This window comes from Arabidopsis lyrata (assembly GCF_000004255.2).
Source record: "Arabidopsis lyrata subsp. lyrata unplaced genomic scaffold ARALYscaffold_3, whole genome shotgun sequence".
In the NCBI taxonomy this organism is placed as follows: Eukaryota; Viridiplantae; Streptophyta; class Magnoliopsida; order Brassicales; family Brassicaceae; genus Arabidopsis; species Arabidopsis lyrata.
This window is the reverse complement of record NW_003302553.1, coordinates 4,426,909-4,445,520: the sequence shown is the minus strand read 5'-3', so window position 1 is coordinate 4,445,520 and position 18,612 is coordinate 4,426,909. Positions and strand designations below refer to the sequence as shown.

The following is an 18,612-nucleotide window of genomic DNA, read 5'->3' as shown; positions in this document are numbered from 1 at the left end:
TTCGGGATCAGGATATTTATGATGTGATAATTAAATCCGAACTTTTGTGTCAAATAAAACATATTTATGGCATTGAAGCAGTGGGACTTGCATTTATTATCAGACTACAAGTTACATTTATTGAGTATTACCACTCACAACTCTCAAGCATTCGGTTGACCAAAACAAAGAAAACAAAGAACGAGCAAAACAACTTTTCTCCGACCAAACTTAGAGACGTCGTTATAAAGATAGAACGGTGCCGTACAGCACAAGGAAGATTGTGAGCTAACTCAAAAGCTGAACTCTTTTTCCTTAAACCTCATTGAGAAGCATTTGATCAAAATGCCACACTCCTGCAGTTTTCACACCGGAAGGCGATTTAATGAAACACCCAAAAGAAAGTGCAATTGCAGTTTTGAGGTTTATCTTTGAGGGGTTTTTAAGGACTTACCATGACCCTTTCCTATTCTTCTTAGCTGTGCAACGTACTCTGAGATTTTCTTGATGGCTTCAACCTGTTTTTACCAAGTACATGAGGATCGGTACGTATTTTGAAGTAATAATAATGTGAAAACTTTTGTTTTTACCTGCTCGCCGAGAAACTCGGATTCTACAAAATCAACCAGCTGAACATCATTGTTCTTCACACCAACCTGCAGGATCAAACAGGGGAGAGAGATTAATCTAATCATCTTTTTTAAGTTTTAACTGTCAAAGTGTGCTCTGTGATACTGAAATAACTGATGAAAAGATAAGGTCCTTACACTTTGCAACTTCAGAAGCTTTTCATTAGTAAGTTTCTCCAAAGACAGTGCAAGCTCCATCGCTGATTCAGGGAAGAGTCAAAATCACAAAGAGCTTGATAATAAAATTTGATAGTGGTAGAATATATGAGGCTTACTAAGATCTATATTACTCTCAAAGATTACCAAACTGCTGCTACAACAAAGCTTGATGAAACTTACCATGCAATGCATCTCCCTTCTCCTCGTGATCAAACTCAGAGACGGGCATCAAAATAGACTGCAGCTTCACTCTCCCACCGCGCATGTTCTGAAAATCAAATCCATCAAACATAAGAAACACTATGAAAGGTCCATAACCTGGTAGATTTTTGAAATGATACCTGATACTCCATAAACTTCTCAGCATGACCTCGTTCTTCAAGACTCGAATCGTTAAAGAACCTATCAGAGTTAAACCCACAACAATAACAAAAAGATGATCCACCAGCTGAAAAGACAAAACTACGGTTTTTCATTAGACTAAAGAAGAAACTCACTTGGCGAAACCTTTCAAGCCGACATTGTCTCTGTCAAAGTAAGCATACAGGGCATGGTAGACATAGGAGACATTGTACTCCACACTAAGATTCACAAAAAGCAAATAAGAGACGTTAAGATTCATACACATGGTCACGTACCAACCTAGCTAACTCGATTCCCACGAACAAAATCATTAAAAGCAAGATATGAACAATTGCGATTCAGATCAGCAGCACCATGATAAGTGAATCGAAGCTGAATCAGTAGAAAAGGATGATCATTTGGGAAGATATTATTCAATCAATGAAATCTTAAGGCTGAATAAACAGGATTCTGATTCCTTCAACATTTTTCGATTTGGGATGATTATTAGAGAAGAGATTCGAAAAAAAGATAGATAGATTAAAGCAAAAACTAAGCGAGAGAACATACTTGATCTGATCGTTGATGGCAGATTCTGAATCGTCAGAGAACTTGTGGCGAGCGAGAGAAACAAAAGGGGTAGTGGGAACGAGCTCCAGTTCTTTCTTCACCTCCTCAAAAGGTTCGAATACAACTCCGGTTAACGACTTCGTGTTGGTTCCTTTCGCCGCCTGAACAGAAAACCTAGATCCACTCGGAGAAAACAGAAGATTCGACGAATTTCTCGACGGCGGAAAGAGATTTCCACCGCCGGTGGAGCTCAAGAGAGAGAGAGCGGGAGAAGCCTTGAGCAACATTGTTTTGTAAGATCTAGAGAGAGAAATCAACGAAGATGAGAATCTTTGTAGACGTCGGACGGAGTAAGCGAACGGAGAGAGGTTTATGAAACGGCGATGGGCTAGGGATGGGGCTGACGTGGTTGTCTGTTTGTTAGACACGTGTAAAAAGGAGAAAAGGCTTGTGGCATACGTGTGGTGTCTCTAGAATAGCCTTGACTAAATAAGGCGTCATGTATTTATAATTTATCCAATGTAAGATGATGATAAGGAAACCCTTGAAAACGATGGTTTATATAAATAGTAGGAAATTAATCAACAAAAAAAAAAAAACCAAAATGTTGCAAGATGATATTGATCTGTCATCTGTGACTCATGCATTTTTTTTTATTGTTTGGTTCGATATAATTCAGAAATCTGCATTGGCTGAGAAATATGAATAAATTTGGTTTATGGTTTTATTATTCACAATGTAAAATTCGGATGCATTTCCTTTTAAAACTATTGACAAGTTTTTGTTAGTTTTATAGATGTACTTGATTTTGTTTGATGGTGGCCTTAGTACTTTGGGTCTAAGTCAAGCTTGTTTGGTATATCCCCGGTTTGCTTGATGGTGGCCTTAGTACTTTGGGTCTACCGCTGTTTTGGATTACTCTCGTGGGTCATTGGTTTGTGTGTGCTTAGTCGTTTGTATGGCTAGGGTTTAGCATCCTTTATTTCGGTGAATCTTTAAAAACCGTCCTTCCACTGCCTTTAGATTAGTTGAATAAGCAGTTTTCTTATAGTCTTTTTTGGTCAGTTCTTGTAAGGCTAACCTTTTGTGGGGATGCAAAGTTCTAGATTTAAGACTCTTTTGGTTGAAGTTTTGGTGGATAGGATTTGAGATTCTCGTTCGTGGTTCTTTGGTCTTGTTAATCGTCGTATTTGGTTCTTTTCTTCGCGGTTTCCCCTTGCCTCAGCGGCTGCTTGTGAGCTTTGTAGCTCCGCGTCTACCGCTCTTTCCGCACTTTCTGGTGATTGCGAGTGTGGGCCTTCATGTTCCTTCTTTTGGTGGTAGTGTTTTAAGGTTTGTTTAAGGTTTTGTATGTAATCTCATGGCTCCGGATGAGTAGTTCATGCCGGCTTAGTTTCCCTTAAAACTCTAGGGCTTTAGCTTCCCGTATCACTCTCGGGCTTTGGTTTCCCATATCACTCTTGGGCTTTGTTTCCGGTTTATCCGGCTTTGTATTCGACGTTGTAACACTTTTCGTATAATATAAAATCTTCCAATGAAAAAAAAAAAAAAAAAATAGATGTACTTGATTTTACAATATTTTTCGGGTCAGGATTTTTCAATATTTATTGTTTCACAGTTTTTAGATTTTGGCGTGAAGCAAAGCAACAACCTACGACGAATCTTGAAACGAGAGACCTTCCAGTTCAACTAGAAGCTTAGGGGAATCATCCAAATTGGCCCATGAACCATCTTTGCCACAGGCTTGAACTACGAAGCGGACTCCTTTCACGTCTGATTCTACCACCAGTTCCCCTACGTAATAGGCTGGTACGTGAGCGACTCCAAGGAACACTGTCTCACTTATCGGTTTCTCTAGCACCTTCCTCGATCTTAGATCAGTCGACTTCACATTCTCTGCATACACATTGTACTTTGGGAATGCAGAATCTTCAAGGTCTTTCTGTCTCCATTCTAGCTTAACCCTGAGGCTCTTAGAACCAGAATTACCCTGTACAAGCTCTATGTTATGAGCTTCGATGACCCACGGTGATGCTGGAAGTAAAGTCTCGGGTTTATGCTGGGACTGAACATGATCTTTGATTGAGATGTGTCCCAGCAATGCAACATATTCTGCACTCTTTGTCGAATTATCTGGTCTGTAGCAAAAGGCAGAGATTTCAGTCAGTGTGTGACCATCCATGACAAGGCTTGTCTCGTGTACCGTCCACTCGGATACAGTCTGCGCTGATGTGGCGAGACACTGTGAGAACATGCCGTTGAATCTACGGATGGAATCTTGTGGAGCAACGAGAATGGATTTCGTCTCCTGTGACGGAGATGAGAAAGAAAGCAGGATTCCAAGTTTAGAGGTTTCATCTGATTTCACCTGCACCAGCTCCAAAATCCTCCATGAGTAAAAACAACAAGATCTCATAATGTGATGTATCTAGAAGCAGAGACTTACAGAGTAGGAGATTGTGATGGGGGAAGATGAAAGCTGAAGATGGGGTTTGAAGAGCCTTGTTGTGAAATACGCATCTCCCTTGAGTTTTCCTCTAAAAGCGATGTTCCCTCCTCCGTTAAAAGATGCCTCTCGAGCACTATCAAATTCATAGTAATTGTTTAAATGTTTGCTCAGAATTGTCAAAAACATTTTTCCCTTTTTGCTCTTGCCGAAATAAATATGGGGATAGTATTAGGGCCAGAACTCACTCAACAGTGACGTGGATGATATCTTTGTTGTCTTCTTCATTGAATTCTAAGAGAGGCTGATGTGAAAAACACAACAAACACGGAGATCAGATGAGAGGAGAGACAAACGCAGATCAAGAAGAACAATTGTCATATTGTGGCAGGAAAAGTTTTTGGTTCATGTAAACATTAGATATGTGTAAAATCAAAGACAGTAAGATGGTTGAACCTGAAGACTTTGGTAAGATATGTTGTACCATGGAGCATCTGACAGTTGGCGACCTTCGAGTGAAACATGGTAACCAAAGCCCTGAACAAAAAAGAGAGAAGAGAGTTTCAGAACATATCTGAACATAATCATAACCAAGAAAATCAATGCATGAATTACCATGGTGTTAGTGTTACAAAATAAGAACCAAGACTTGATCAATTTCACCTTACCTGATTGAAATCCGAGTAAAAAGGCAAGACTTGTGGATAAGTTTGGACTATTCCCCATGACTTCTCGACAATTGACCACCATCTGTAGAGAAAACACATGCATACTAATAAGATCCAGCGTCTCCTTTACAGCAATAGTAGAATAAAATTTAAGCTCATAGTCACAGTAATGCTAGTTCAAACTTCAAAGATGACCAGGAAATTGCAAAATATTTAAAGTATTACTTATTCTGAGCTGTATGAAAATTGGGGGGTTGTGCAGTCTCATAAACCCATCCAGGAGCAAACATGGCAGCTGACACATTGCTTCTCTTCAGCAAATCAAGAGCAGCATTTACCTAGCATGTAAAAGAACAGGACCAAAAGAAATAATTAAGTACAGATCATTATTTTGTATTCTACACAGAGAAGAAAATATTAAAGAGTGTCCGAGACATACAGTCCATTGCCCACCACCAAAAGAGCCCCGGCCAAAGACATCAATTCCCATGTAGATGTCGAACTTTCTGTCCCCGGCAACTTCAGCTGATAGTTTTGGGTAGCTCTCCTGAAACATCATCACTCACTAATATCAAAAACAATACATATAGAAGAAACTGAGACTCGAAAAACTGATCAAACCCATAGACAGACCTTCCATGTATAGTTCATGAATATTCCATCGCATAAGTCAAAGAAAGGTTTGTTCAGCTCAGTCAATTGATCTTGCCATTGAAGATTACCATGAATAGTGACACTGTCATACCTGCAGAAAGTTATCAGATCAAAGTGGATTACAAAAAGAACAAAGGAAAAACTTCTGAGCAACTCACCATATAACCAACGCCCCAGGTGTAGATAAATGCAAGACTTTTTTTGCAAGACTTTTTTTAGATGGCTTACAAATTCCTTCAAATTTGGAATCTGCTCCTCATCTATATCATTCTCTATATTAATCTGCAAGTAACAATCTTATATGTTAAAGGAAACCTTTCTTCACACCACTTCACCAGTGTGTTACAAATGCAGATATTTTACATTATAAATGCTTGAGTAGAACATAAAAATCAAACAAAAATGCTCACCAGCCACCCATCAAAGCCAAGAGCAGTAGCAAGTTCTGCCAAACGCTCTGCATACATCTGAGCAGACTCTTTTGTGGCAAGCATCTCTTTGCAGGTAGCTTTACCTTCATCCCATTCTGTGATGAAAGTCCCCAATACCTTTAAGATTCCATAACACACAAGAAAGTAAACACTTTTACCAATAAAATCCTCAGCAATATTCATCTCTCTGTACACAAACAATCAAACTCTCTAATGTTATCATCCTAATCAGCAAACTCAGAGATATCTCAACAAAAATCGAAACTTTTGATGTTAAAAAATCAAAAAGTATTGAGCTTACTTACTTTAACGCCATGCCTATGAGCAGTATTAGTCCAGCAAGGAGGAGGAAGAGTGACCAAAGAATGAGAGAAGTAAACAAAAATGTCCATCAAATACCAATGCCAAATCGCAAATCCGGCGTCGTTTTCACATCCTTGTACCCACTTGTCATCTACATACCCTCCTTTCATGTCATGGCAGACTAAAACCCTTGGGCGATTCGGTAAGTCATCGGAGTCTCGCCGGAGAGGTACGGTGGAGCGATTAAACTGGAAGTGAAAGGAAACGAAGTAAGAACGAGATTTCAGATCTTGAAGAGATTTGATCGGGAAAGATATAGGTAACGACGGCTTGGCAAGATCGAGCAACGGAACGGCTTCAGATTCTGCGACATCGGCATCATTGGATTTGGGCATGAGGAGAGAGAGAGGGAATGAAGTGAGGAGCTTATGGGAGAGTGTGAAGAAGAGATTGTAAAGAGATACGAGAGTTCTTCGAGAGAAATAGGCGCGAAGAAGCTCTCGCATTTTTCAGAGGTCAACAGACGAAGACGAATAGACGATGACGATGGCTTCCTTTTTTTTTTTAATTGTTTTTTTTTTCTTTTCGTTATTCGTACGCAAATAAAAAAACAGAGCATATGAATTTATCATTCTTTTTATGTGAATCTAACGACATGACAATTTCATTTTTTTCTTTTCTTAAGTAAACTAAACTACACGAAAGCGGAGAGGTTAAGATATTTATATATGGGCCTCTGTGATTACTGATTAAGGCATGAAAAGTTGGATTCTTCTTTGTTGGATCTGATAAAATGCTTATTAGGCCTTTGAATACAAGGTTAAATGTTGATCCTTTAAAAGTTGAAACATGTGATTAGCAAAAAGTGTAGTGGCTTTCTTCCTTTCTTTTTGTTTCAAATCCGGATTAGACGACTTCATTGGATACAACACACATTGCGTTACAGTTTAAACATTCGAGCTCAAATCATAACCAGCTGCTGGCTTAACAACAACGAAATTGTTCCAAACGAGAATTGAATCGAAAGAAAGAAAACGTAATTAAGCAACTAACAATTAATCATAATTATTAACATAACAATTTCCTACTAATTAAAAACACTCTTATATTCATTTTAATAATATAAAAGTCTTACGAACATACATTTGTAAGTTCGAATTAAAATATAAACAGTCGTGCTTAATTATGGGCAAGAACATGGGTTTGGTTTTGGATCGTGCAAGTGCAACAAACTATAGCTTTTTTTTTATTATATTAATCATCATCATAGACTATAATTCACTATACTCCAAATTTCATTTTTATCTGAACCAAATTTTGTCATAATACATAAAAGGCATAAAAAGTGAAAAGAAAAGAAAAAAAAAAAGTAAACGTTATAAAGAAAAAAAAATGACATCGGCGTTGTTATCACCGTCGCACCGTAGAAAACGCCGTCTCACTCATTTCTTCTTCACCGTACTCGCTTTCATCTTACTCGCCGCCTTCATCTACGGTCATCATTTCATCTCTTTCTCCCGTCGATCTCTTCACTCTCCGACAATCGTCCACCAATCCGCAATCGTCGTTGTAGTGGACGAACCTCCTCCGCCTCCACCACCGTCTCCTCCACCTCCGTCTCCTCCACCACCGTCTCCTCCTCCGCCATCTCCACCACCACCTGCTTTTGCGTTGGGGAAGACGCCGGAAGGATGCGATGTGTTCAAAGGGAATTGGGTCAAAGACTGGTCAACGCGTCCGTTTTATAGAGAATCGGAGTGTCCGTACATTCAGCCGCAGCTCACTTGCCGCACACATGGCCGTCCCGATAGTGATTATCAGTCATGGAGATGGCAACCTGAATCCTGCTCACTTCCTTCGTTAGTCTCTCTCAATTTCGATATTGAATGCGATTCGGTGATTGATCTTCAGATCGGTTTACTCTGTGGTTGTTGAATGTGTTATAGGTTTAATGCGACGGTGATGTTGGAGAGCTTACGAGGGAAGAAGATGATGTTTGTAGGAGATTCGTTGAACAGAGGAATGTATGTTTCTCTCATCTGTCTTCTTCATTCACAAATCCCAGAAAATTCTAAATCTATGGATACTTTCGGATCCCTCACCGTCTTCTCTCTCAAGGTAATTGGAATCAATCAATCAATAATACTTTGGCTCAGATTTAGAAAGTCTTGTGGAAGCCATTGAAGTTGCTTTGTAGAAAATTAAGATTAAGCTTGGATATGAAAATTGTTTGCTTGGTAGGATTCTTATAGATTCTTGTGGTATATTTATGTAGGACTACAATGCAACGATTGAGTTCTATTGGGCACCATTTCTTCTTGAATCGAATTCAGATAACGCTACAGTTCATAGAGTATCAGATCGGATTGTTAGGAAAGGTTCGATCAACAAACACGGTAGGCATTGGCGAGGCGCTGATATAGTCGTGTTCAACACATACTTGTGGTGGAGGACTGGCTTCAAAATGAAGATCTTGTATGTACCAATCATGAAATTTAAAAATCTTGTCATTGTTTCTAATTATAGGTTCTCAAGATATTTTTTCTGTATACCTCAATACTTGGGATTTGATTGTTTTTTTTCAATCTGTTATCTGAAGGGAAGGTTCTTTCAAGGATGAAAACAAGAAAATCGTTGAGATGGAGAGCGAGGATGCATATCGAATGGCGCTGAAGACTATGGTTAAATGGGTGAAGAAGAATATGGATCCATCGAAGACAAGGGTTTTCTTTGCTACCATGTCTCCTACTCACTACAAGTCAGTAACTTCTCGATCTTTTCTGTGATTTAAGTCATCTATAAACAGTTGCTTCAAATTAAAAACCAGGAAAAAGAGAGGTGATATATGGCTTAGAATAATATAGTTCAGATATGGTATAGAATGAAATGAGTAATGGGGTTTAGAAGGATCCGGTTTATCTTTAATAGTTCCAGTAAATGTGGCTTTGACATGATCCGCAAGTAGAAACCAGACTAAGATTTAGCTCGTAACGAAGCCCTAGAATACAAAGGTTTCATATTTTCTACCTCCATGATCAGGAGCGAGGATTGGGGAGGCGAACATGGAAAGAATTGTTACAATCAAACGACACCGATCCAAGACATGAATCATTGGCCATCAGACTGCAGCAAAACCTTAATGAAAGTGATAGGGGAAGAATTAGACCACAGAGCCGATTTTCCGGTGACTGTACTTAACATTACACAACTCTCAGGCTATCGAAAAGACGCGCACACGTCAATTTACAAGAAGCAATGGAGCCCATTGACGAAGGAGCAGCTAGCAAATCCGGCTAGCTACTCAGACTGTATACATTGGTGCTTGCCTGGTCTTCAAGATATTTGGAACGAGCTTTTCTTTGCCAAGTTATTTTATCCATGATTCTTTTCTCTAAAGTCAAGATTTTTTTAGAACTGTAATTGTAAATTATGGTTAATTTTTCTGTTAAGTATGTACACTATTGTTCTACAAAGAGGAGAAACAAAGTAACTCTGCTGTTCTCGTTCTCTATATTAACTCAATAGATGAGAATCAACACTTTATGATCCAAGGAAAGAACAAAGACTATAGAGTTATTCAATATTTTTTCATTGTGAATCAGATCATTAACACCTATTTCTTGTTTCTCCTATGATCAATCCGAAGATTATGTTGTAGTATTGTAGACCATTGCCTCAGAACTCTCAAAGATCCAGAGTACTCAAACCATCGAACTCGTGACCATCGTGTGGCTCGAGATGAAGCGGATGCAAATCATAACTACCAGAATTTACATGGTTTGGGTCCTGGCTCTGATCGGGACCAGGTAACATGCCTCCATTCATGTCTCCAAGGAGTTCGTCAATATCAAATAACTCATTAGGATCCCAAAGAATCTGATCATTTTCCATATAATTAGGCCAAGGCCAACCATAATCTGCAACAGTAAGCAAATCCGGTTGCTGATGTTGCTGTTGATGTTGCTGTATCTCCTCTTCTTCCTGCTTCGGTTTCTCTTCCTCCTGCATAGCTTCGCTCCAACACTGCTGTATCTCTTCTTCTTCCTGCTTCGGTTTCTCTTTCTCCTGCAAAGTTTCGCTCCAATACTGCTGCTCAAACTCTAACAGCAAATCGTAATTCAGCACAGAATTCGTATCATGATGTCCAACCGCGCAACTGTCCGGCCTGGTTACACAAGACTCTTCCCTAACATCTAAAATCTGACTACATGGTTTAGATTCACAATCAATATCCTCATGCTTCACACAAACATCACCACAAAGAACCGCCTTATTTTCAACCGTACACACCTCAGACTGACTCGATGTACTAGTTAACTCAGACCCAACAGACTGAGGGAAGTTAAGACGAGCCAATGGACCATACATAACACTAGCGGCTTCATCATAAGCGGCAGCAGCTTCTTCCGCGGTAGGAAAAGTACCAAGCCAAAGTCTTTGTCCTCTATTCGGTTCCCGTATCTCTGCAACCCATTTACCCCAAATCCTTTGTCTAACTCCTCTAAAACTACAGTGAGAATTATCTGGTCCTCCTTTACCCTTCATACAACCTTTCTTAGACCCTTTCGCAGGAACCTTGCGTTTCGGTTTCTCTCCTTCTTTAATAGCCGAAACTTCAAGAATCTCGTTGTACTCTTTCCACTTCTTTAACCTATCAGCCACCGTTGAACCATCTGCTCGAGCCCTAGATTTCCTTTTCTTCGGTGTATCGGTTCCGGTTTTTTCATATACAGCCATCTTCTTTTTAGTCGCAATCTTAGAATCTACAAGATAGGTAAAAAAAACGTTTGAATTAGTCTCTTTCTCTAATTCCAGAAAACGGAAAATCTATCAAGTCACACAGAGAATTTATAGTTATGGAGAGGCACGGGAACAACTTGGGCACCAAGGGTGTTTTACTTGCTCACCAAGTTTTACTTTATTTATAGATAAGGAAAATTCGGATTAGAATTTCCAATATTTTTTACCCGAGTCTTCGGGAGCAAGCTACTGAACAAATTGTAAAAGCTACTCACAATTAAAGAAACCGTGTAAATAAAATTAACCCTAAATTAGAAAAATCCCAAATTTCTCTCAAAAACAGCGAAACCTAAAAAGATGACATTTTTCACAAATCAATGATCACGAAAACATCTAAAACCCTAGAATCATCAAACCCAAAACCCTCTTCGAGACTAATTCAGCGAAAAATCGATGAACCCAGAAAAGAATAAATCAGAAAAAAATCGGAAATCAAACATACCTATCGTGAATGATAACTCCAGGATTAGAGTCGAATCTCTTCTTTAATGGGCAAAAATCTATTCTTTATCACGCAGATGTTGTTTTGGTTCGTGTTAAATCGATCAAAATCAAATCTTCGTCGAGAGCTTTCGCGTTCTTTCTAGCGTCTTTTTTTTTTTTTTCTAAAGACAAAAAACTTTTTACAGAAATCAGATATTATTAAGAATCGAAAGGGTATTTATAACTTTGTCTAGATATTTTTGATATTTTAATGAGAGTAGTAGTGACATGGCACTTATTCATTCGAAAGATGGATCACTACATTCCCTGGTGATGACACGTGTCGAAATTGTCACCACATAAAAACACGCTCTCGATACGGGTAAGCAATTGAATCCTTACCATAGTTGATAAACACACATACAAAGAAACATAGTAATATTTAATAGAATATGTTACATGTTAAGACTCAAGAGTAATAAATTAATCATATAGTTGAATTTATTAAAATCAATTTAAATCACAAAACAAAATATTTTAAGAACTTATATTTAAATAATGAAAACTTAATTATTAAGAAATCTCATTCTAAGATTATAGTCAATATTTGAACAAAATCTAATATTTTGAGAAAAAAAATTAACAGTATGTTATGCATAATTTATAACCAAAAAAGGGTAGATATTGTAATCCTTAATATGTAGTTGTTTTCTCAATTTATCAAAATGTTAAATTTGAATTATAATATCCAAAAATTCTATAACAGTAATTAATCATTAACACAGTTACACAAAGCAACATCACAGCCATAGATTATTTATTTTGTGTTTAGTTTTAGTTTTTATTTTACAATTCATATTCATATCGTAGGGTGTGGTTTTCAGACTCTCTCTTCATCTTCGGATACTCTATGAGGTATGAAAAAGAAAAAGGCAATCACAAATTTGTTATTTCGCAATCTCTAAAAAAAATAAAAGATGAATAATCTCAAAATGTCCAAGCACTATCGATGAGACCAAATGTCCATGTGGTGAAATGGGCCCTCGTTTTCTTTATCCGCCTTCACTATTGGGCTCTAGCCCTGAGTTTTTTTTTTTGCGCAAAATTGATACATCGATGGGGATGAACCCTTCTCGACGCTGTCGAGTGTCGATCATCACTAGGACTAGTCATCTCTTCCTGAATTCATTTTCCTCGGTCAATTTAATTTGGTTGGAAAAACTACAACGTTTTTTTTAGGTTCCCTGTACGTAACTAAAAAGTAAGACAAAATGTGTAGAAATGAATCTTTCCAACAACACTTTCATGGGTTTCGACAGACCAACGATACCTGAACTATCCTCAGTCCGGAATCCATCTATCGAGTACTTGCTTGGCTCCAACAACAGCTTCACGCGCAAGATTCCTTCTTTCATATGCGAGTTACGTTTTCTAAAAATTCTCGATTTATCTGACAACAACTTTAATGGTTCAATCCCTCGTTGCATGGGAAATTTCAAGAGTACTCTTTCAGTTCTAAACCTTCGTCAAAATAATCTTAGCGGAGGTCGCTTGACGTCGGCCATAACCAACTGGTGGGAAAGCTTCCAAGATCTTTGATTCGTTTCACTACTCTTGAAGTTTTGAACGTGGAAAGCAACAGAATCAACGACACGTTTCCGTTCTGGTTGAGTTCACTGCCGGAGCAACAAGTTCTTGTCTTACGCTTTAGTGCATTCCATGGACCAATACATCGAACCTTGTTCCCTATGTTGCGAATCATCGACATATCAAATAATCACTTCAATGGAACTTTGCCAACAGAGTACTTTGTGAAGTGGAGTGGGATGTCATCACTTGGGGAAATTAATGAAGACCAGTCTAACGAAAAGTACATGGGATCATACTATTACCATGATTCAATAGTTTTGATGAATAGAGGTGTAGCACTGGAGCTGGTGCGTATCTTAAAAATATACACAGCAATCGACTTTTCGGGAAACAGATTTGAAGGAGAGATTCCAAAGTCCATCGGTCTATTGAAAGAGCTTCATGTGCTCAACTTGTCAAACAATTCTTTCACCGGCCACATCCCTTCATCTATGGGGAACCTCACAGCTCAGTCACTGGACATTTCTCAAAACAAGCTTTCAGGGGAAATCCCACAAGAGCTAGGGAGCCTCTCGTTCCTTGCGTACATGAACTTCTCTCATAACCAGCTTTCAGGTCTAGTTCCAGGAGGCAATCAGTTTCAAAAGCAGTCTTGCTCTTCCTTTGAAGATAACCTGGGACTTTTCGGCTCTTCTCTTGAAGAAGTTTGCAGAGATATTCACACGCCAGCATCACATCAACAGAATGAAACGCCGGAAACAGAGGAAGAAGAAGAAGAGGTGATTAGTTGGATAGCAGCTGCAATAGGATTCATACCTGGTATTGTTTTTGGATTGACGATTGGATACATACTGGTTTTCTACAAACCAAAGTGGTTCATGAACCCTTTTGGCCGAAACAATTGTAAAAGGAGAAGCACCACAAGTCACTAGAGAGGTAATGTTCTGACTTTTAAACGAATTTGTTTGCATACATTATAATAAATTACGTGGATAAACTTTTTAATATAGGTCCGTAATTGATACTGAAATGTGTGAAATACATCTTTGATCTTTCATTTTCGCATTCGTAGCCCGGCGTTCTGTTCGGTGATTAAACTGCTGAATTTTATTAAGAATGTAAAAAGCTCAATGTTTGGACTTCACATGGAAGCTTTTTTTGTTGCTTTCTTACAGACACAATCCTTTGGTGCTTTGAGGGTGTCCAAGATAACAATCAAGAATGAGGTGTGAGTGAAATGAAGCTCATATACAAAGATCTGCATTTATGGTTTCTTTTGTCTAAGAACTCTCACTGCTTCCTCATTAATAACTTTCTTGGCGCATTTTGCTTGTGAATAAAGAGCATGTACATGTGGAATGATATTAAGCTTTTAGTTTAATGGCGATGTAAGTTTCATGTAGTTGTTAAAATCAAACCTTTTTATGCCGAAGAACAATGGAAGTGAGTTCAAAAAAACATCCAGTACCAGTTTTTCTGCAATTCATACTGAAACTGAAACATACCAAGTCAAGGATTGACAACAAAAGAGGAAATAGTATTCCTTTAAAGCCCGTTTCGAACTTTGAGTCAGATAATTTCCATATTCTTCCTTTTTTCGCATTTGTTCAAAAGAAAAAAAGTAGCTAGTTACCATATGCTTAAAGACTTCCATTGCTCCCTTTTAGCCGAAGTATCTCCCTTCTTGATTCAAGCTGCAAGATAAGAGAGTATGCATTTGACGCTAGGTATGAAAAAAGAAAAAAAGTATCAATTTACGAATTTTGCAAAGTGTTTTTACCTGCTCCATCTCCAAAGTAATCATCCTCTCGGCTTGTTTCATCTGAGTATGCTTCAACTCCTTGACTTCCGCCAATAGCTAGCAGAGAAAAACACATTCATAGTAGATTCATTAGTGGGTCACAAGCAAAACTAATTTTTTATAGTTCAGAGAACAATGGATGACCTAAACTTACCTCAGTCAATATATCCACAACAGTGGGAGATCCAATTTCCACCTTGAAATTATCCATACGGCCGATGTCATCAACCACGTCTCCTGTAGCGGCGGAAACATACGAAGATCCACAAGGCGATTTAGCTATACTTCTTTCCTCAAAGTCCCAGGAAATCTTCTCATCCTCCCAACAATTAGGCACTACAGATGAAGAAGCTTGTCCTGTGTTACCCGCAAAGCTCTTGAAACAGTCCTTATCCTTAGGATCCTCCAAAATCTTGTTCAATCCATCCAGATGGACTTGAAAGGAAGATGCTGCATCCCAATCGATGACTGAATATGTATCCTCAGCAGGATCTTCCTTGCTAATGCTAGTTCCTATTCTATTGTTAGCTGTAGTAGAGGTTCCCTTTTGTGTTGGATGGAGATTTTGTTGATGATGATAAGCATTCACTTTGACATCGTCACCTTCCTTTGAAGCATTTCTGAAAGTTCCACTGTCTTGGCGGAAAGATGGAACTCGAGAAGCCGATGTCCAATGATTTTCAACACCTTTACATGCTTGAGATGAAACTTCATTTGTCAAAGAAGTTTTCTTCTCCAGAGTTGAAGAAGCGGTCATGTTTTTCAGAGCTGATGAGTAAGATGTACCAGACTGTGACACTGATGGTTGAGTTCTTCGCTCATCTGCATTATTGGAAGCTGTTTCCCATTCTTTAGTTTTTCCAAGATTGACTAATCTTGAACCTGCTCCGAGTGCACCTTCTTTTGAGTCTTTTTCTTTGTTTTCGGTAGACTCATCGGAAGATTTGAACAGACTGCTCCACTTATCAACACGTGTTGCTCCCAAGTCACCTATCTGTGCAAGAGAAGATGTCGGAATAGGCTTTCTGGGTGGTGGTACAGCATCTCTTGATATCGATGGTGGTGCCCTTACAGATGGTGATGGTTTAAACAAACGGAGCAGCTTGTTTGTCTGACCTCGGTCTAGTTCAAACCAAAACATCTTTTCGTCCTTGTAATTCTCAGAAATTACGGGGCTGAACTTTTCTTCAGGTAAGGGCTCACACCGCACTCGGACTCGTACCTTTACCTGTGGCAAAAATTTGCAGAACGAGATACATATCTGTTTAGAGGACATTTGGGTGAATCAACTAAAGAAGGCGTTCTGTACTAAGTAAAGGTACCTGAGCAGGATATGGAGTTGGATCTGTCCCATTTGGAGACCAAGCTTTGGAATCAATGTTCAGTTTTCCTTCACTAGCAGCTTCAAATATGCCGTGAAGTGTTCTGTCACTGTAGTTGAATAGGAACAGCGTCAAGCCGGGATCAATGTTCTTGATATAAGCCATGTGTGGGGCTGGTAAACCTGTTCACAAACGAGCATCATTTTCAAAATCCTGGTCGGCACTAAAGTTTAAGCCTCAAAGATTGTATAGGCAACTAACCAAACAAATTCTTAGCATAGCACTCTTTGATAGTGCTGAACTTGCATCCAAATATAACCCCACAAAGATCTCCCTTCTTCAGATTTCTCACACACATATTTCCATATCCTGATATGTATTGGCCATCCGGAGCCAATGTATAGGTCTCTGTCTTCCTCCCTGCACCCATTGCTTCTCACTAGAAAGAATCAAGATATATATCAAAACAAAAGCATAAGAAAAGCAAAAAACGATAATGAGGAAAGTGAAATGTCTCCAAAATCATCAAGCAATTTGCAGTAATTCTCTAAAATATTCAGTTCCAGATACCCCAAGCAGGACCATTTTTCACTTTGAGACAATGTTAACAACACTAAACCTAAAAATTTCATGATTACGGAAGACACTATAATGAAATTTGTTCTGTCTACTAAGTTCCAGAAACCCTAAGCAGAGAGGATCTTCAATTAATAAACGTTAATACCAGTTGCTACTTCGGAAACCAAAGAAAGATGAAAGATATCATAACCACATGTGTTCTTCCTCCTCAAACGCTCAGTGACAAACCAAAATCGAAGGTTTCCAAAACAGAAATCTAAACGGAAACGAAGAAATGAAAACAAATCTGAGAAGCTGAGTCAATGATACCTCAGATTCCTTAAGCGAACAGCTACTTGAGGTTGAAGGAGACGATCTCACTCACCGAAGAGAGATTCAAGGTTTCCGAGCTTAGAAAAAAGCAAACAGAGCAACATCAGAGCACAATCTCGACTAAATTTCCAAAAAAAAACAACTGCTAGAGTGAGAGAAGATTTTCCTCACCTGAACGATCGAGAGACGAAGAAGACAAAGCGAACGGAATCTTCAGAAACTCAACTTTCTGCAAATTTCAGTCGAACGCATTGGGATGAGGAAAATTTCACAGAGAAATTGAATCTGAACACGAAAAATCTTAGGGTTTCTTTGATTTGAGAATGGCTAATATGAGAGAGAGTTAAAACAAAAAGGTACTACGACTGAAAATCGCAGAAACACTGCAATTTATTTTCTGAGACTAAGAAAAATAGATGAAGCGCGAAAAAGAAATATTTATGAGACGATTTTACCCTTTTGGGTTTTGGGGCTTTGACACCAGAATGGAAAGTTATAGGGGTGTTTTCGTAATATTATTTATCGGAGAATGCAGAGAGACGTTGCAGTTGCCTGTACGACAATCACGTCAATGCTCTGGGTTAATAAAGTAGAGAGATTTGTTTAAGATCTTGACAAAACCAAATAATAATAAAAATTATAAAATTGCTTTTTTTTTTGTTAATTAAAATTATAAATTATAAAATTGTTACCATCATGTTTATTCCGATTCTGCATGCAAATGATTTTTTAAATCCAGAAATTGGAGCAACGTTACCAAAAACAAATTCAAACAATAAAAAAATAACATATTTTGATTTGAATTGTTTTTTTATGAAGAGGTAATTCTGAAAACTATGAACTAAAAAAATGTTATGGGATATTATATTTTAGTTTTAATTTTTAAACAAACATGAGAAAATAAAATACTAACTGCTGGTTTAGTAAACAGATCTTCTAGTTTTTGTCTTTAAAAAACAAAAAAGAGTGCATCAAATAGTCGATATTTACCCTGGTATGCAATTCGATGCACGTAGCTGGGATTATCACTTTGATATTTTTGCCTTCTTCTTTACAGAAAGGATGTGTTTTCCATAGTAATGTGGTAAGACCATCTCCAATGTCCATCTCTATATTTTTCTCTATTTTAGAGGGATACATGAGAGCAAAATCTCCTTTAAAATAGAGTTCCTCTAAAATAGAGAAAAATATAGAGGTATGCATTAGAGATACTCTAAAAACAGAGTTTAATGGAAAATGTGTTGCATTGTTAAAGTTTCGTTGTCACCAACTTTTGAAATTTCAAACTTTCATGCTTCCATACAATTTTTTTTTTCCGTATACATCATTAATACAGATTAATCAAAAATAAAAAAGCATTAATCTTTGAGTTTATTTTTTATCAGTGGAGTAGTGGACATTAAATGCTTTTAAAAAAAATACAAAGAAAAGCGATAAACAACAATTGGAATATGAAGAGTGTGAAATTTTATTATCTTTCCCCATTTTTTTTTTCAGTTTAAATACCATGATATCTACCCCATTACTTTTCTTTCCACCGAAAAACACTCTGAGTTTCTGAATTTGAGGCTCTTACCGTTTTTAATTTTTTTTCATTCAGGGTA

General features: G+C 38.0%; 6 protein-coding genes across 8 annotated transcripts; 2 read left to right on the top strand and 4 right to left on the bottom strand.

The window, feature by feature from the left end:
• Positions 1-49: 49 nt before the first annotated feature.
• On the bottom strand, positions 50-2,142 carry LOC9318777 (ferritin-2, chloroplastic). The gene is made up of 8 exons (XM_002882665.2): positions 1,680-2,142; positions 1,265-1,348; positions 1,109-1,169; positions 948-1,035; positions 747-808; positions 570-635; positions 434-497; positions 50-335 (listed from the first exon to the last, which is right to left on the bottom strand). The coding sequence occupies exons 1-8, from the start codon at positions 1,964-1,966 to the stop codon at positions 295-297; spliced, it is 753 nt and encodes a 250-aa protein (XP_002882711.1). The 5' UTR covers positions 1,967-2,142; the 3' UTR covers positions 50-294.
• A 1,092-nt stretch (positions 2,143-3,234) lies between these two features.
• LOC9320896 (cytosolic endo-beta-N-acetylglucosaminidase 2) lies at positions 3,235-6,799 on the bottom strand. Its single transcript, XM_021032558.1, is given in 12 exon segments — positions 3,235-4,047; positions 4,126-4,261; positions 4,374-4,429; positions 4,582-4,662; positions 4,794-4,875; positions 5,019-5,131; positions 5,233-5,340; positions 5,427-5,538; positions 5,606-5,661; positions 5,664-5,729; positions 5,858-5,995; positions 6,184-6,799. Coding segments are annotated over 12 exon segments (2,169 nt in total). The 5' UTR covers positions 6,688-6,799; the 3' UTR covers positions 3,235-3,330.
• Positions 6,800-7,519: 720 nt separating this feature from the next.
• Positions 7,520-9,692, top strand: LOC9318776 (protein trichome birefringence-like 32). The gene is made up of 5 exons (XM_002884783.2): positions 7,520-8,040; positions 8,128-8,299; positions 8,457-8,656; positions 8,781-8,939; positions 9,221-9,692. Exons 1-5 carry the CDS (start codon positions 7,574-7,576, stop codon positions 9,561-9,563), a joined length of 1,341 nt encoding a protein of 446 aa, XP_002884829.1. The 5' UTR covers positions 7,520-7,573; the 3' UTR covers positions 9,564-9,692.
• Positions 9,661-11,613, bottom strand: LOC9318775 (dehydration-responsive element-binding protein 2B). The gene is made up of 2 exons (XM_021032621.1): positions 11,424-11,613; positions 9,661-10,944 (listed from the first exon to the last, which is right to left on the bottom strand). The coding sequence occupies exon 2, from the start codon at positions 10,916-10,918 to the stop codon at positions 9,866-9,868; it is 1,053 nt and encodes a 350-aa protein (XP_020888280.1). The 5' UTR covers positions 10,919-10,944; positions 11,424-11,613; the 3' UTR covers positions 9,661-9,865.
• Positions 11,614-12,685: 1,072 nt separating this feature from the next.
• Positions 12,686-13,926, top strand: LOC110229863 (receptor-like protein 12). The gene is made up of 2 exons (XM_021030923.1): positions 12,686-12,905; positions 13,025-13,926. The coding sequence occupies exons 1-2, from the start codon at positions 12,686-12,688 to the stop codon at positions 13,924-13,926; spliced, it is 1,122 nt and encodes a 373-aa protein (XP_020886582.1).
• A 468-nt stretch (positions 13,927-14,394) lies between these two features.
• On the bottom strand, positions 14,395-17,373 carry LOC9320895. Of its 3 annotated transcripts, none has more exons than XM_021032536.1 (7): positions 17,180-17,373; positions 17,006-17,085; positions 16,379-16,556; positions 16,118-16,299; positions 14,950-16,023; positions 14,775-14,852; positions 14,395-14,688 (listed from the first exon to the last, which is right to left on the bottom strand). In XM_021032536.1, the coding sequence occupies exons 3-7, from the start codon at positions 16,545-16,547 to the stop codon at positions 14,635-14,637; spliced, it is 1,557 nt and encodes a 518-aa protein (XP_020888195.1). In that variant the 5' UTR covers positions 16,548-16,556; positions 17,006-17,085; positions 17,180-17,373; the 3' UTR covers positions 14,395-14,634. The 3 variants fall into 3 exon arrangements, with proteins under 3 accessions (XP_020888195.1, XP_020888197.1, XP_020888196.1); XM_021032538.1 differs by having other exon boundaries at positions 16,379-16,549; XM_021032537.1 differs by lacking the exon at positions 17,180-17,373 and having other exon boundaries at positions 17,006-17,118.
• Positions 17,374-18,612: the final 1,239 nt, after the last annotated feature.

What these genes read in the sequence shown, in the direction of transcription:
- LOC9318776 (XM_002884783.2), top strand. Translation starts at nt 7,574, where the DNA reads ATGACATCGGCGTTGTTATCACCGTCGCACCGTAGAAAACGCCGTCTC. An exon ending in GGCTTCAAAATGAAGATCTT is followed by an intron (nt 8,657 to 8,780) that starts GTATGTACCAAT and finishes TGTTATCTGAAG; the next exon opens with GGAAGGTTCTTTCAAGGATG. An exon ending in ATGTCTCCTACTCACTACAA is followed by an intron (nt 8,940 to 9,220) that starts GTCAGTAACTTC and finishes CTCCATGATCAG; the next exon opens with GAGCGAGGATTGGGGAGGCG.
- LOC9318775 (XM_021032621.1), bottom strand. Translation starts at nt 10,918, where the DNA reads ATGGCTGTATATGAAAAAACCGGAACCGATACACCGAAGAAAAGGAAA.
- LOC9318777 (XM_002882665.2), bottom strand. Translation starts at nt 1,966, where the DNA reads ATGTTGCTCAAGGCTTCTCCCGCTCTCTCTCTCTTGAGCTCCACCGGC. An exon ending in AGAAGTTTATGGAGTATCAG is followed by an intron (nt 1,036 to 1,108) that starts GTATCATTTCAA and finishes TTTGATTTTCAG; the next exon opens with AACATGCGCGGTGGGAGAGT. An exon ending in CCGAGTTTCTCGGCGAGCAG is followed by an intron (nt 498 to 569) that starts GTAAAAACAAAA and finishes TGGTAAAAACAG; the next exon opens with GTTGAAGCCATCAAGAAAAT.
- LOC110229863 (XM_021030923.1), top strand. Translation starts at nt 12,686, where the DNA reads ATGAATCTTTCCAACAACACTTTCATGGGTTTCGACAGACCAACGATA. An exon ending in TTGCATGGGAAATTTCAAGA is followed by an intron (nt 12,906 to 13,024) that starts GTACTCTTTCAG and finishes CTACTCTTGAAG; the next exon opens with TTTTGAACGTGGAAAGCAAC.
- LOC9320895 (XM_021032536.1), bottom strand. Translation starts at nt 16,547, where the DNA reads ATGGGTGCAGGGAGGAAGACAGAGACCTATACATTGGCTCCGGATGGC. An exon ending in CAACTCCATATCCTGCTCAG is followed by an intron (nt 16,024 to 16,117) that starts GTACCTTTACTT and finishes TTTTTGCCACAG; the next exon opens with GTAAAGGTACGAGTCCGAGT. An exon ending in TTGTGGATATATTGACTGAG is followed by an intron (nt 14,853 to 14,949) that starts GTAAGTTTAGGT and finishes TTTCTCTGCTAG; the next exon opens with CTATTGGCGGAAGTCAAGGA.